The 17334-nt window shown below is 34.9% G+C and overlaps 1 protein-coding gene across 8 annotated transcripts in view; it reads right to left on the minus strand.

Moving 5' to 3' along the window:
- Positions 1 to 17334, minus strand: part of LOC110840595 (protein lap4) — a 110502-nt gene that overhangs the window by 28846 nt on the left and 64322 nt on the right. For 6 of the 8 annotated variants that reach the window (XM_087347702.1, XM_087347698.1, XM_087347700.1 and 3 more), the window contains 6 exons: positions 17180 to 17209; positions 14702 to 14860; positions 13873 to 13987; positions 13661 to 13785; positions 13345 to 13482; positions 11977 to 12132 (listed from right to left, as the gene is read on the minus strand). In XM_087347702.1, the coding sequence (XP_087203828.1) occupies positions 11977 to 12132; positions 13345 to 13482; positions 13661 to 13785; positions 13873 to 13987; positions 14702 to 14860; positions 17180 to 17209 (723 nt within the window). The remainder of the gene's footprint in view (positions 1 to 11976; positions 12133 to 13344; positions 13483 to 13660; positions 13786 to 13872; positions 13988 to 14701; positions 14861 to 17179; positions 17210 to 17334) is intronic. The other 2 variants (XM_087347697.1, XM_087347703.1) reach the window with 1 other exon arrangement.

Genomic DNA, 17334 nt, shown 5'->3' on the forward strand with positions numbered 1-17334 from the left:
ATGTCATCCATCTTGGTACGCATAATATACAGGATTTTGGAGACTGGACCTGTTCTAATTTTCATGTCAAAGGAAGGAGTGTCATTTATGCAAGCTCCCTTACATAAATCTAGTCATTACTGAAAACTGGAAAAAATCAGAGCTGATATCCTTAATTTGTTATAACTTTCACTTAACCTACCATCTATCATAATTAGTCTTCTGCAGCCTGAAACCCACAGGTGTTCTCATGTCTTACTTGTGAACATAATCACTCTCTGGCCTGTTACATTAGTGTAAGCACACCCCCATTTTAGTTGTAAGGCTGTTTACCATTTCCAGCAATGCGTTTCATACGCAGGAATAGAGTTACCTAGCAAGGGGCGATGCCTTTTGCTTGTGCAGGACTCAGCCCTTAGACAGCTTTTTGGTTGGTTGGTTATTGATAATGACTAACTTCATCAAAGGATCCCCAAAACATGTACTCTCCCTTTATATTGAAGGTGGAAATGAGTTAGTGTCCAAAACGTTGTATGGCTAGTTGGGACAGACAACACACGATGTCTGAATAAAATACTCCCACAACAAACATGTTTACAATTCAGAAATAATATTTCCCACATGGATATTCTGCTTTGGTCACTTCTCTTGCTGTCACCATAGAAACTGAGGAACCAAGTCCTCATTCTCATGCTAGCAATTCAATCACTTCACAACATATTGCTGACAACTGACTGCATGTTGAAACTACAGTTAAATTAGGTACATAACTACAATTAGTACAAAGTCTGTATAATAGATTAGATGACATCACTTCCCTTCGTTTTTGTGCAATTAAACATACGGTAAACCAATTCAGCTGTACCACTACAGTGCCAAGATCAATACCGTAAGTATAAACACTGGATTAGATCCTCATTATCTGATATGTCTGCCACTTTCAATTGATACATGCAACTATTCCCTGGTGGCAGGGGCAGAACACTAAACAGTGGACGCAGGAAACACAGATTTTCATTCCTGAATATCTTAAAAAGCACAACAAAAGTTCAATGGCACTTTTTTAAATATATATAAGATCTCTGGAAGCTGGCACTGAAAATGTTAACTGTTAAACTCCCTTGGTGACACCAATTCTCATTCTGGGTACCAACTACAATTTGATACAAATAACTAAATTACAACATCACACATGATCTAAGGAGATAAACACATACTATTAGAAACTTACAAATCTAACTTTTGATTAGTTGTACTCCCAATTCAAGAGAGAATCATCAAATAGGCTAATGGTGTCATCTCTCATATCATACAATATTCTGGTAGCTACAGACACCAAGTAGTTTGAAACAATGTGGTGAAATGTACCACTCGCTCAGTGCATGTCAAGTACAAAGACCAAACACGAGTGTTACGTCACCATATCACATAACACTAATGCAACAGCAGACTAACAGAACAATGTTCTTACATGAACTGTAAATTCACAGTCACAACACATTCAATTCAGGTTGCACTTCATGTATAAAGCTACAGTTGATTCACAGTAAATTATTATATCTGGCAGAAAACTAATTTTAAGTTTCTCTTGTGTACTGGCACTCAAATTAAGGTTGTTTTTTTTCAGTACAAACTAATATTTAACCTAATGCTAATTACAAAAGCTATAACTTGTGCAGAGGATGGACATTTTAATGAAAGTTTCCTGATCAGATGTCACTTAGTAGAGGGTCAAATGGACCACCCCATCATGAACATGGTAGTTTCATTTATTTCATGGAAGCCAAACAAAGGTGTAAACTTATAAGGGATACACATTTTTCTGTTTATATATTTTTACAATTACACAGGATATTAAAACCAATTCCAGCTTGAAGGGACTGAAAAATTTCAACACCAGCTCATGGAGATGTTAATGTGTGATAGGAAAGAAATATATAATTAATACTTTAATTATAAGTATTTAAACAAGTTCTAACCAAAGAAATATATTACGCATGAAATGCATACTGATATTTCTCAGAATGTTTTAACTGATAAGTGGCCATGTTACTAGCCGTGCAGTATAAAGCAGTACACAAGTTTGCCACTTCTGTGTCACATAACAAAAAGTTGAAACCATCCATACGCAATGGTGGTGAGTCTGAAGATGTCTGTCTTCTGGGTAGTTGTGCCATGTAATCTGGTAGAAATTTACCGACACTTCAGAGGTCCTTGCTGCCTTCATCATCAGGGCAATAATCACCCTGATGATGGAGGCAGAAAGGACCTCTGAAAAGTCTGTTAACTTCTACCAGATTACATGGTGCAACTACCCAGAAGACAGACATCTTCATCCACATGCAAACAAACTAGAAACACACAATAGACCAGTCTGTCATACTTATAAGACTACTTGATGTACACAATGTATCATCCCCATACACTCAGTGCAATAACTGCCATGCCATGACCAATAATTTCTCACAGTCTAAGAGTGGAGAAATTAAAATGAAAATATGTGAACAATAGAACCTTAAAATATATGTTTCAACAGTCATGTTTGGCCTTGTACCAAGTGATCCCATTTTTCAGGCAGACAACAATAATACCTGTATTCAGACATGTTAAAATTCCTCATTGTGTTTTTATAAGAGGCAAATCAATGTTCTGACTTCTAAGCTAGGCTATAACAATGGCAGTAAATATGACATTATACAAAATGAGATTTTTCCAAACAACTTGTCTTTTCTGTATTATTGTTACTGAATTATTATTGGAAAGTGAACATACAAAATGTAATAGTCTCTTCATTCTTCACAGGCGAGTTTGTTTAGCCTGGTAACAATTATCAATAGGTACATTAAGTTGCAACATGACAGATAAGAAACAAGTGCATTTCTAACAACAGGCTGGCATACCTCACAGTAAACAAATGAACACTTTACCATCAAAGATTAATTGTCCAGATCAGCAATTCTGTAACTGTTTGAACTGTAGAACTAACTTTTCACTTAAAACTACTGATGAAATAAAACACAAAAAAGATATTTGTAAAAACTTAATAAAACAGAAGAGAATGTTTTAAGTACACAAAAAACTAAATATAATAAAATGTGTTCATATGGTTGTTTACTGTATCAAGTGTAGTTACCAGAGGCATTTACACTGTACATGTAAAGATCATTCCTTAGTATTTACTTTTTTATTTTGAAACTCTAACAGTTTTCAGATGATTACTGGACAATTATGTTTAAACTGACAGACATGACAACATGTAACTCTTATCCAGGAAACATTCCTAATAACTTTTATGGAACACAACATGGAAATCAATGGTGTAAATATATGTGGAATGATTATTTGTTGTAAACAATACAAAAGTGAAAGCTGTAGTTCAGATGCTAGACCAGTTACAGTTCAAAACTTATGTACTCTCAATATGAGTATCAGCTACACTCACTTCCTCATATGTTAATTGTGAAAGTCATTATTAATTTTACTTAATACATTCACTGGGAATGACAGCAGTAACTGTTCAATGCAGTGGTGTTCCAGTGTTAGAAACAGATCATAATATCCTACCCAGTTATCAAAACATTTAACTTCTTTTTCCCTATAGATGTAACGCAAGTACCACAAAACTGAAGAGTATATAGAACAAGCTTTGGAAAATCAAACAATGTATCAACTGTAAAGACATTCAATGAAGCATTTTATGTTTTCAAACATAAGAAATTAAAATAGTCTGTGCAGTAATGGCTGCTTGGCTCAAACAAGTAAAACTGGCAGTGAATGTATTAAGACTTAAGTTTAATTTCATCAAGTTCCCCATAACAGCTGAGGTTTTAACTTTCTAATAACAAAATGGTTGTTCACTAATCTTCAATATCTGATAACAGCTCATTCTAAATTTTTAAGTATCATAAGTACTTTCATACCAGTAAAACATACTTGCTAATTATTTGTGCACTTGTAACATGTTATGTTGCAAAATATTAGAGAGATTCAAAACAATGGTTCTGAGCTCACTGAACACATAAAGGGAAAATAAACTTATTTTGCACAGAATTCATAGCTCTCGAAACACTGTGAAGACCACCTTGTTTTCACTTCACTTCACATCACATCACACTGTACACACACACACACACACATAAAAAATGAAAAAGGAATTTCACAAAACAGTCGGAGCAATATTAAGCACCAAGGATGTTGTATGTCTTTTATAAACAGATTACTTTATGTCCACTGTTAGGGATGTGATGAATTCTGGAAAGATTGCAAATATAAGAAGTAAATTGAGTATACCTTCACAACCAAATTCACATAAAAAACTCAAAATAATGTATACGTTAGTGCACATTGTATAAAATATTGATTTCATTTTTGGGTCTGCTTATTTTCATTCCATCAGATCCAATTCCGCATCCTTTCAGTTTTAAAACTTCTAAATGCAGTTTCACATTGAAATGGAAACAATTTTTCATACATTGGACTAAATTTGGGAGAGATTTTTTAAATGATTAATTTACTTCAATATACAACACAATTTAAATTAACAATAACAATTGCAAGCAAAAACTGAATATTTTCTAGCCATTTTAAAGTCTATGAATCTCTGTATGTTGAAAGAAATTCACTTACACTGACACAGTTTTATGTGCTGGAGTTGCATATTAAATAAATGATAGATGGTAGAGAGTTAACATTTAAATAAAGAAACAAAGGAAAATCATTTATTCTAGACAGGAAGTAGGCAAATATGTATAAGCAAGAACTTTTGTATTATATACTAAATCACAGCCTTAGGTATGTTTGCATGTTTGTTTTTTTGACTGAATCCATTTGACTGTGATAAGAAAATTCAAGAATACAATGTGCACTATGAACAGACTATTGAAAACATACAAAACACCACTGCACACCTTAATACTTACCCCATAATATTTAATGACTGTAACTTCATTAATCACGTGATTTGTGTATGTTTCAGACTGTGCACTAGTCTGAAAAATTCATTTTAAGTCTGCATGTATGTAATTACTGAGGAACACAAGAAATGCTGAGCTTCTCTGATAATGACATGCCTTCAGGTTCCATAATAGAAAGCAATTTCTTACACAGCTGAATAACTTATTAAATGCCCAAAACCATTACAAAATCTATACTGATCTTGAAACATTTATATTCTGGATTAAACAATTTAAAATTAATAACAAGATTTATAAACATTACTGAGTGAATCTTTATCCTATAATTCATTTTATTCCATCAGATATATTACTTTACATTGCAATACTTCTTGTCTAACAGACAAAGAGGCAGATACAATGTTCTATCACTTCTGAATATTTAAAACTATACAAATAAAAGATAAAATAAAGAATAAAATGTTCTTTAAATTAAAGTAAAAGATAGTATCAATAAAGTTTTATAAGAAAATATGAATGTACACTGCTAAGGAATGTTTAAAACAACAAAATATTAGGTCTACTACAACATAGTTACCAGGTGATAACAAAAGAACATTAAAATTGATTAAAGTTAAAAGGTACAGATTTTTAGTTATTTAAATATCACCCTCTTGCCTATGCAAAACACTATACATGGACATAATGAAGTGTAAAGGTCAGACTGACACCAGATACAGGTCAGTGATGAGTTTAAAGTTCTGACAGTTTTAATTCTGGGGACAGACCCCACAGTATGCACTGAATTTATTACACACTTACTACACAGCATTCCAAATGAGATGAGAGGTAATGAAAACAAAGTTGTATTAGAGGGAACTGCTTCTTAACCTTCTCTCTCATCCAGTGTCATTTCATATTAATGTTCTTGTTTCTTGAAAGAATGAAATAGCAATTATATTACTACTTGCAGCAACAACAATTTGGAGCTTCATATTGGTTACTATTACATAAACAATATCAAATGTTACAGTTGTAGATGCTGCAAAAGTTATTTCCATGCAAACAACTTGGGGTGGGACTGGAACTCAGTATGAGAAGAGTTACAAATAACATAATCCACATCTCAAAAATTCTGTAATCCACTTTAAATGTTAAACACAAAATTCTCATTTTCAGTGCAACTGCTATGTCCATTTACATCAATACACTAACTTGTGTTTTCACATGGTAACTACACAGATTCAAAAGCAATGTAATCTCAATTATGTTGCCCAAACTATTTTATACACAGAATTCATTTCAGAATTAAGAACTATCAGGAGAAAGAAATCTCTATGAATTGTTGCTTTAGTGTATGGTCATAATTAATTGCAAACAAGCATCAATAAACAATCACTGCCATCTTCAATACCAAAAGAGCATTTCACATTCACAAGTTCCATGTAACAGTTTGGGAAGCATTGTCCTAATATATACTATTTATAAGAATGTCAACATGCATAACAAATACACAGAGTATCTTAAACAATTAAAGCAGGTCATACAACTGGAACGGACTTCTTAAAATTAATACAAAGAAGCTTCTATAAAATTTTTACAAATTTCTGTACACACTAATGGGAATATGACACTGGAACATGCTAAATTATATTACTAGGAACATCATGCAGTCAGTCACCAGCAACATGCTGCTAACATGTATTTCACACCTGTGAACAATGTGTCATACTGTTCCACTGCTGTGGACCATGGGTTAAACTTAAGAAGGGCCTCTCAATATCTGCTTATTGACACACAGCTTTTTAATATCCTCCTCTTATATATGCACATTTAAACAATATCACACACTTTTCTACTTGACAGCTGTAATGATAAGAGAACAACCAGCTGCACGGCAGTGACAAGCTTCATATTCAGGAGGTTCCTGGCATAATTCTATTCATCTCCAAAGTCTCTCCAGGCAAATGATGTGACAGCACCTTAAAATAGGTCATTCCCATTTCATTCCACACCCTTCCCAAGTCATTGTTAAACACTTTAATATTATTTGATGGTATAACCTACTCTTGTTAAAGTGTCATAAAAATAAATCAAGAAGCAATGATCACTATCTTTGCAATACTGGAAACCTGTGATATTATCTCAATTCACAGAAACATTTTCCTTACAGCTAATGTAGAAGTTCTCAATTATTGAATGAGAAATTACAGTATGATTATGAAGGGTAAATCATAAAGAATGAAAGATGTAATGCTGATCATGCATGGTCTTCTGGGTTCTGACATGTGTGGTGTTGTACATGGTTTACCAACATTTCAAAGGAATTTATTATCACCATCTTCAGTGTTCACCCACATCATAACACACTACATCACAATGCAGAAGACAAAGATCAATACCTTTGCCGCAAGAATCTCAAATCCCAGAACGATATGACAGATTTCAAAGTTCTATTACATCAATTGCTTGGAGAGACTGAGAAAAAATATGTGAAAGTCAGTACAACCTGCCTTTCAGCCAAGATTAAAATTAAACATCTCCAGAATATAATGGTAAAGAACTAACTGCTACATTCAATATATGAGCTTGTGTATATGAAATTGATAATTTAATTTAACTCTCACTACACTATTTTCCTTTGTACAAAATATCTTGGTTGCATAAATAAATTTGAAACTTGAATTCAACTTAAGATTCAAAATCTGCAAATTAAACTTACTAATGTCATCATCTCATATCTATTTACACTTAAAATAAATAATGGCTGCCACTTAACACGACAAAGCTAATTTTAAAGGGTATTGGCGATAGTATGTTACAATCAGGTACACTAAATTTTTGGACTATGTCCATTGTCTGTGTTTAAATAATCCCATCAGCCAACCCAGTTTGGAAATCTTTCCAATATGGATTCCTCTTATCAGAAAGGAGGTTAGTAACCAATAGGGAAGGTCATAATGATCTGATAGTTTCTTTGAGGGTAGTTTCATATCTTAGTTTAAGGGTTCAATTGTTGGTTCATAGCTGGAGCTAGTGGTTAGCAGGTTGTTATACTATATTTCAGTTTTTCTTTGGGTTTAATTTCATGTATTTATTTTTTTTAATTTTAGGTCCTCTAATACATCCCTACAAATTATTTTTCCTACTGTCTCCTGTTGACAAAGCCTGATCTCAGGTGGTTACATGGATGTAGTTAGAGTGACTTAGGTTATCCAGTGATTGAGGTTAGCTCTTTCTATCAGGCCCATCTAAGTAGGTGCCCCTCTCCCCGTTTTAACCTGAGATAGAAGCAGATCTAACTTCCAAAATGTAGTGTTCTTTTCAAAAACACAGACTATGGACATAGTCCAAGAATTTAGTGATCCTGATGACAAAGCTACCAACCAGATGGCAAAACTTGAAAACAAAGCTATATCTTGTGACATCTTATGGGAAAAATTATATATAATATAGACAAAAGCATCTACATGTACAACAGATACCCTACCCCCCTAAAAGGAAAAATACTGTTTCATAAATATGAGATCTGCAGGGATCTGAAGTTTTAACTCAGAATAATGCAAATTCCATGGAAACTGGCTGCTGGTGTACTTTGAATTATTGTGAGCTCCAAAGTGAATTAAGCACTGTAGCCTTCTGAATGCCTTGTCCACTAATGTGGTAAAATGAAAGGTACTAATTTACTTTTGGAATTTTAAAGATTAATCTACTATATTGCTTTTCACAGCATTATACCTGCCCATATGAAACTGATGAGATTGAAAAAAAGAATTTGAGATTATGAAACTGTTTAACTTTCATATTTTTTGAGAACATGTATAAATACTCTTTGCAAAGTTTTTCCTTGCTGCAAATAAAATGTTGTATGTTACAAATGTTCCTTTGGCAAGACTCACTGTATTCTAGCATGAAGAACTGCATTAACCCTTCAATTTATACTCTTTTAACTCATTAACATATTCATAACACAATACGAATGCCAATTGGAACAAAACTGAATTGGAATAATAAACAATCTAGGCAGGAAATTGGTTAATAATTAAATAAAATAATTATGGCCAACATAAACACCTTGTTTAAACATGCTAACCAGCATGAAAGACATAACATTAACAGACATTAACTCTCTTCATGAAAGCAAACAAACGCACCCTATGAAGCAAGTTCTGCTATGTCAGCCATAATCTCATCTGGCCAATTCTAAAATGCATATTTTCTACTATGTAATTCACATGTTATGAGATGGCACAACCATACAAAATATTTGGTTGCAAACACTTTCTTTCTCTTATTTTGGGCAAAAATGTTTTGCTTGTAAATGGTATTCAATTTATATGAAAGTCTGAAAAATCCTAGTTTAACACACACATTACTTCACAGTAGTGATAAACTGAAAGTTATATGATTTTTGTTCAGCATCTAAAGTGTGTATATGAATGGACTTGAAGCAATTTGCCTCACATTCTAATTACATTAAAATGATAAATTGTTATTTTATAACATTATACCAACTGCTGAGATTATATATGTTGTTGAATGACATGTCTTCAAATGAGTGAATGATGAATGAAGATGAAGTGGTAATATCCTACTTCAAGACAATATTATGGCACTCACCACAAGGAACTGATCAAAACAACGGAAAACATAAGTGAGGACAGTTCAGTATCCACCCTTAATTTAAACTGGTTAACACTTTAATTCGAGTCAGACATGTTACTATTGTGCCAATCCACTGTGTTAACTATAGAAGGAAGGTAATGTAATCACAGCAAAAAAGTATCATATTTCACCCATAATACACTGGCAATATACATTAGTAGATATAAAATGCATTCAATGCAAATTTGCACATACGTTTCTCAAACAGCATTTAGTCATGCACAAATCCAACTTCAAGCCACAAACAAAGAGACAACAAAACAAACCTTCACGGCACCATAGTTAAAGAAGACGCCAGCAATCATGACACCTAGCAGAGGAACCAACAACATCAAATTGGAAAGAACCTTAATGGGTGTACATATCATTCAAGAAATTTCTAAACAAATAAACTCCATATCTGTATCAAACTTAAAAGAAATATCTGCTACATCTGCACAAATATGAGGTAATTCAAGTTAGAATATAACATAAAACAAATTTTTAACACATTCATTGCCATTAGGATTTCAAGAGAAACTCACACTCCACACCGAACACATTCAACACCTTAATACATCTTTTGCTCATCACTATCCACAAATATTCTGCATAACACCTAATTTCTTACAAAAATATGCCACAGTTATAAACATAAACAACTGTTTGGGGGAAACATCATCTGCTGTTCAAGAACTTTAATTTTAGGCTAAAAATAAATTCCAGTGCCTCTACGAAAAAGGTTGATAAAAAACTGACAGCAAAAGCTCTCCCTTTATATTTTGTCTGAGAATGTGATTAATTACACAGCCTTCTAATAAAGACATTTTCTATAAAATTAGTCAATATAAAAATATCAGGTGACGTGGCTGGTAAACACAACAAGCATAAATGTGCATCCACATCATGAAATGTCTGGCAGCAAATATGTTAACATGTGAACAGTATAAGGTACAACAATTACTGTTAGGGGCACAGAAAATATTTACTGTACCATAACTAACATATACCAGTTTACCCATTATGACATTTTTTAGATGACAGCTGTAATTAAGAGCCAGCACTGCTTCAAACAGGTGCATCATGAGTGCATATGTAGGATTTGAGGTTATCACAGCAGTGAGTATGAGGATGGCTGTTTTCTCAGTTGTAGTTTAGCAATATTTCAGAGGTTCTTGCTGCCTCCATCATCAGGGCAATAATGCCTGATGACGGAGGTAGCACGGACCTTTTCTACCAGACTACACAGCGCTACAATCCAAAAGACAGCCACCTTCTGAGTACACAGGTACCTTGCTTTTCAATTTTTATTTTCATGTGTGGTTAATTTAACAACACTATCAGCATCTCAAAGCATATGCCATTGAATGATAGAATGACAAATAAATCATGAATAAGAAAGGATGTGGAAAGAAGTAGTCATAACCTAATTTTAAGTACTATCCTGGCAGTTGCCTGAAGGGCTGAGAAAACCATAAAAAGTCTCAGTTCAGGATAGGCTGGCCTCTGAGCTCAGATTTGAATCCAGGGCACCCTGAATACAAAGCAATAGTTCTAACCACTGAACACCAACATTACATTTGCTATTCATGCATGTGAATTGAATAACAGAGGCACAATTCACAGAGTAAGGGCTCAAAGGACACAGATGACAAGGAGAAAACCTTCTGTTAGTATATTTCAGGTGTCAATGCTAATGACCATGAAATTTAAGATAAGTGCAGTCTGAGGCCAAATAAATGCTCGGGTCATATACGTGATTACCATCTAGTGATGTTTTGGGTTTCACCACTTATCAATGTATTCATTGTTGTAATTGCAATTTAAAGGTTCTTCCATGGGCTAGCAGCCCCCAAGTTCTTTCACTTCACTTTATACAAAACGTAACAGAATAAGGTACATAACTATGACAATTTATTGTGACCAAATGAACAGTATTATCACAACACATTATCTTACAGAACATTTGTTAACACATACATTTTTTCTGGTAAGTGCTCAATATGCCTGTCACTGTTCAAGCAGCAGACATCCAGACAATACTGTAATTAATGCCAAAGCTCTGATACATATCACTTTCTTGGACAAACAGTGGGATAATTTAGAATATCACCTGGATGCCTGGTGCATAAGCAGTGGCAGCGAAGTGTTAACAAATGTTAGGTAAGAAACTACATTGTGATATTACTATTGAATGGTCACAAATTTTCAAAGTTGTACACCTTATTGTGTTACATGCTGTATTTTATCTCCAGTTTCACATCAAGACTCATGTTTCCTATATCATCTTTCAAAGACAAGATTCACATAGTCATTTATACAAACATGGTAGTAAAGAAAGTAGTAAAAAGAATATAAGTTAAGTGTGTTTGCTATATACAAGTATCAGACCAAGAGCGGGAATTACAAACTTGTATATAAACAATGCTAAACAATTATGCAAAATGTTCTGGGTACTCACCGTGCTGGACTGTGGAGCTAGTGTGTGCTTGCTCATTACAATGGTGGTCGTTTTCAGATCTGTCTTAGGACCACCTGGAGACTTTGGTACCAGTATCTCCGTCGGACTGGAAGGTTTGTTCACCAGCAGCTCCGCTGCTCTCACCACATCCAGTACCTAATGATAACAATGAAGTAATAAGTACCTGGTTAAAGCATATAACTACATAACAACCTTCACAGTGGTAATGTCCCCAGACAAGTCAAACAGCTATCCTGACATGTAAAATTATTCTGTTGGACTTCATTCATCATCTATAAGTTATAAAATTACAGCTGGTTCTAATTCAGTGTTCAGGTGACCAGCCGGAGAACAAATTCCTACGCTGTTGAGCATCCTGGTTCAACAAGTCTCAACCTTCAAGTAGTTCAACCAGAGGGCTCAAAAGTGAAGGTCACAACAATGTCTTTGTACTCACAAACATATTTCTTGGTCAGCATCTGCATCTTACGTCTTTCGCAATATAAGTTTCTAGTAAAGTGATTTTTAGGTAAATAGAACAGGAAGAGCATGAAAAGAGGAAAGGAGCTAGCAACAGATGGGTCACTGTCATAAAAAGGATGTGTGCTGACCTAGTAGCCAAGGTCCCTGCCCTGACCAGCTACTTTCCTCCCTCCAATGACCTCTAACTCTGTTATTTCCGATTGTTCAATCCATACCTCCCCCAAGTTCTCCTTGGTTATTTATCCTGTGGCCTTCTGCCCCATCTGCCACACGTTATCCTCTCCCCTGGTCCCTTGACAGCACTGATAAGGGCTGTTTCTTACCTTACTTGCATGCCAGCCCTCTATCCACATCCTCAGCACCCATCTAGGTGTCCATCATTTGCCCTATAATTCTTTGTTTCTAATCTGGGACACTGACAGACAGCCGCCTCTTCCCAACCTTGGATGTCTTACCATTATCCCTCTTGCCCCCCATTTTAAACTGCCATGTTTTGCTTTGTTTTACCACATATTTTAGTTATTCCATATTTTCCTTCTACTTCATTTCCTTATTTGTTCCTACCTATCCTCATTCTATATACTGTATTCTATGTACTGTATATAGTCTATATATTGCTTCACAATTTTTCTTTCAAGGAAACACAGTGTATCTCTAGTCTCAATAAAACATACTCAACCCTCTCCCAAAGTTGCTATTTTCATAATTACATCATTTGCACCTTCAGCCAATGGATTAAGACCCAATACTTCATGCACCTCCATTCACAATCACTTGTGCCGACACCTATTAAGCTGAACACTAAAATTCTTTGTGAATTATTAAATACAATAAATATACACCTTATAATGTTTGTTTCTATTAATGGTGTTACAGAACACTTACCCTCTCTGGAGTTGACTTTTCCCTAGCTGCTTCAGCTAGAGACACAATTTGCTGTCCCTGCTGAATTGCCAATTCCTTGTCTCTCCGCTCTTGTTCTTCTTTTTCCCACTCTACCAATTCCTGCTTCATTTCCTGTTCCTATATACAGAATGAAACACCTCTTTATGTTCAGGATATAAATGTTTTAAAAATCAGGCCAAGATATAAAAAGTAATTCTTCTTCAGAATCTTAATATCAATGCAAAAAAAGATAGTTCAAATCAAAATGAATAATATTTTGTTAACTAGACATTTCACTATAAAAAATGTCTCTTGCCTGTCTCAGTGTAGTTGTATCTTCATCATCACGATCAAGACTAGACACACTCTGAGAGACGGACTTGGATTCTCTGCTGAGCTTTCCTTCTGTTAATAACCTGTCTACCTCAGCTTTGTCATAACCTGAAAACAACACAAATTCATAGCTTGCATATATTGTCTTACTAAAATTCAGATGTCAGGAATTTACAGGTCTTAGTGTCTGCTTACCCTTGCAGACCACAAGCGTTATCTCATTCCCTGAATTCCGAAGCACATTTACTGCTTCTTGATGTGAGGCACCTAACAGAGAAATACCATTGACTTCCAGAAGCCTCATCCCCACCTGCAACATACAGACATTGTCTGTAAATAGCATATTTGAAATATTATACAACCACATAGTAGTATTAAGGTATTAAAGTCAACACAACATACATTCAGAACTTTGGTGTATTAGTCTCTTGGAAGGCAACAAATAGAAAATAAGTAAATGTAACATGATATTAAAATAGATCCTCCAAGAGTGGGCTGTAAGGATGTAAACTCATTTGGTTCACAAATACATGTAATGACGGACTTTGGCATTAGTGCAAAATAACCTTGCAGGACAACTAGAGAATAAATTATATTTACGATAAACTGGCAGTCAGACCTATGCAACAGGTAGATGGTGAGAACATTTCTTCTTCCATGAGTTCAGTAAATATATTAGGCAGAAATGGATGTGAAACAAGATGGTACAAAAACAATATATTTAAAAGTAAAACACTTCAGGGGTTAGAAAATTATGGAAGAACACAGATAGCAAAGACAACTAATTCCCAGGCACAAAATGGAAAATATGCAAGACTCAACACACTGAAATTCAGAAAGTCTTGGAATATAGGTATCTGAAAGAAACATACTGGAATAATTAAATACAAATATAAAGTATTAGAATGGGAAACCTGTGACAAATGTAAAACCCAAAGAAGAAGGAGGGAAAAGTTATGGGTTTACGATGACTGAGAGACTGAGTTTACGTTCTGTAGCCGGAAGCACATGATACAATTCTCACCTTGAGTCTGCCATCCCTCTTCGCAGCCCCACCAGAGTTGATTTTGGAAATGAAGACACCTTCATCTGTACGATCCAATGGGTTACCACGATGACCTCTCAGTCCACCTTTGATATGCATTCCCAGTTTCTCTCCTTCTGCCTTTACTATTCTCATCTCCTATAATAAGCAAACAGATGCTACAATGAGTTAAAAGTTAAGTTACCTGTTTACTGTGAACAGGAACCACATTTCTTAGTAACATCAGAGCCAAGAAAATAACCTACACTTTAAGAACTTCAACAAAGTTCGTGTTAGATTAATAGCTAATCAGTATCAGGCTAGGGCTTCACATACTGCCATGTATAAATTTCATTCTTGAGGTTCAGCAATGTTACACAAAAGAACCACAAAATAGATGTAATAAAATCCAAACACAAGCCTCTGTGACAGGCAAAAAAAAGTTTTAAGAGCAAATAGAGCATGCTCCTCCATGACAAATGCTTACAAAAACATGGTTGATGTCAACACATCTGATTTTAATTCTTCCTAACAGGGTCAATGCAATAGACTATAAAGAGAAGGAAGTTTGTTAACTCACTTAACTTAAATCAAAGGTTAGAAACTTCTAATGTCATTCACTTTTTTTCTGTGAAAAGGTCAGTCACAAATGTTAAAAGTGGTGCAAATGTTTCTTGCAGTTTGCCATAGTAGGTAGACAGTATCACAATATGATACTGACAGAGCACAATTTACGCAACGTGTAAAAAATTCACTAAAATGTTAAACTTTCAGAGTTTTATAACCTTTCTTCATAACAATAAATGCCCACTGCCATCTTGAAAACGAAAACCACTAGATGCAGGAATGTTTGGAGTTTGCAGGTGCATAAACAGCACTCACTGTGCAAGATGGCATAGATCAAGGAGGATCATGTGTTTACTGTCAAAACATTTTACTAAATATGTAGTCCTGTACAGTGAAAAGACAGTTTCAGAGTAAATTAATCACATGAAAGGCACCAACAAGATCCACAATCACCTATCTGGTACAGACATTTTAATAGGGTCTGTGAAAACAAGAAGGATGTGGCAGGAAGGCACAAGTCAGCATTCAAGCAGACAATGTTCATGAACTGCAGAACACAGCTTCAGAATCTGAGAAAATGTGTGACATCAAGTTCCCAATCACCCGGTAACAAAGCACAAGTGGTATAGATGATAATTGAAGACAACCAGCAGAGAACCAACTTCTGTCAGGACTTCCTACAGTTTGTGTAGCAGTACCTCACCACCTTAGGCTTAGATTGCTTGTGGTTAAGTGATGGAGTCATTTCAACGTCAATGGGTTTGTGAACAAGCAGAACACAAAATTCTGGGCCTCTGAAAATCCACTCAACCATACGAATGTCACGCCAACCTGCAAAATGTACAATATGGTATGCCAACAGCAAGAAAGGGCTTATTAGACTGACAGCTGTGGAGGGCACCACAACAAGCCAGCAGTACGACAAGGAGGTATTTCCAGTAATTCAGACAGCAAGGCATGTGCAAATATTTTTCCAACAGGATAGTGCACACCCATATACAGCAAATGTCATCTTGATGTACAGCATGATGTGTTTCATAGCTGTGTCCTACTGAATCAATTTCCAGAAGGCTTCAGATGTGGGCAGTCCTGATCACCACATTTTCTGGATATAAATCCCTACCATTATTTCCTTTTCGGCCATCTCAAAGATCTTGTGTACAGCACCAACCCACACTGTCCAAGAATTGGAAGTACAAAATGAAGCTGTTGAAGAGATCACAGGAGACATGCTATGTGACACTTTGTGGTCTGCTAACAGCAAGTCCACAGGTCAAATAAAGACCACACACACACACACACTCAGTAAAAGTGAGCTTTCATTCAAGAATCATATGATTTTGTACCCTCGAAAATTATGAACATACTGTACAATGAAACTGTAATTTTCTTCTGAATAACCTGTATTGAGGTTTTGCCAAGACCAAAGGCAACGTTCAGGACAAAACCCAAAACTCATTGATTAAAATATGAGAATGCTGATAACAAGATTATGTCACTATGACAACCAATCACTGCACACAATCAACAATGTCAAATATACCACATTTCCTCAATTTTAAGACGTCATCAATTGTAAGATGCACCCTTGATTTGGCAACGGGTGTTCAAAAAAGAGACACTATCAATTCTAAGAGGCCATCAAAAGTAAGATGCACCCCAATTTCAGGAAAATTTTTATGTAAAAAAGTATCTAAAACTGAAGAAAATATAGTAATTATCCTGTAAGGAAATACCTAAATGAGACTGGAACTTGTTCAATCCTTTTATCAGTTTTGGCACCACAGGGGATAAATTATGATAAGCAAATAGTAAGCCATTTCCATCCTCTTTCCCGTTCTACCCAAGAGTCTAAAAAGTTATATGCAAGTCACTACAATGATTGGTATAACAGGGGGGAAAAATACTTACTGTGACATGTATATATTCAACCTCGACCAGCTTGTAACAATCATAACACACAAATAATTACTGCTTACATTCCATGTTACAATAAAAAAGTTTGATTTTCAGATGATGAAATTGGATCAACAAAAACAAAGCATCAGTTTTTTTAAATCATATTA

Source organism: Zootermopsis nevadensis, unplaced genomic scaffold (assembly GCF_977971745.1).
Source record: "Zootermopsis nevadensis isolate Lab colony 2312 unplaced genomic scaffold, Znev_1.0 Znev_ptg000012l, whole genome shotgun sequence".
In the NCBI taxonomy this organism is placed as follows: domain Eukaryota; kingdom Metazoa; phylum Arthropoda; class Insecta; order Blattodea; family Termopsidae; genus Zootermopsis; species Zootermopsis nevadensis.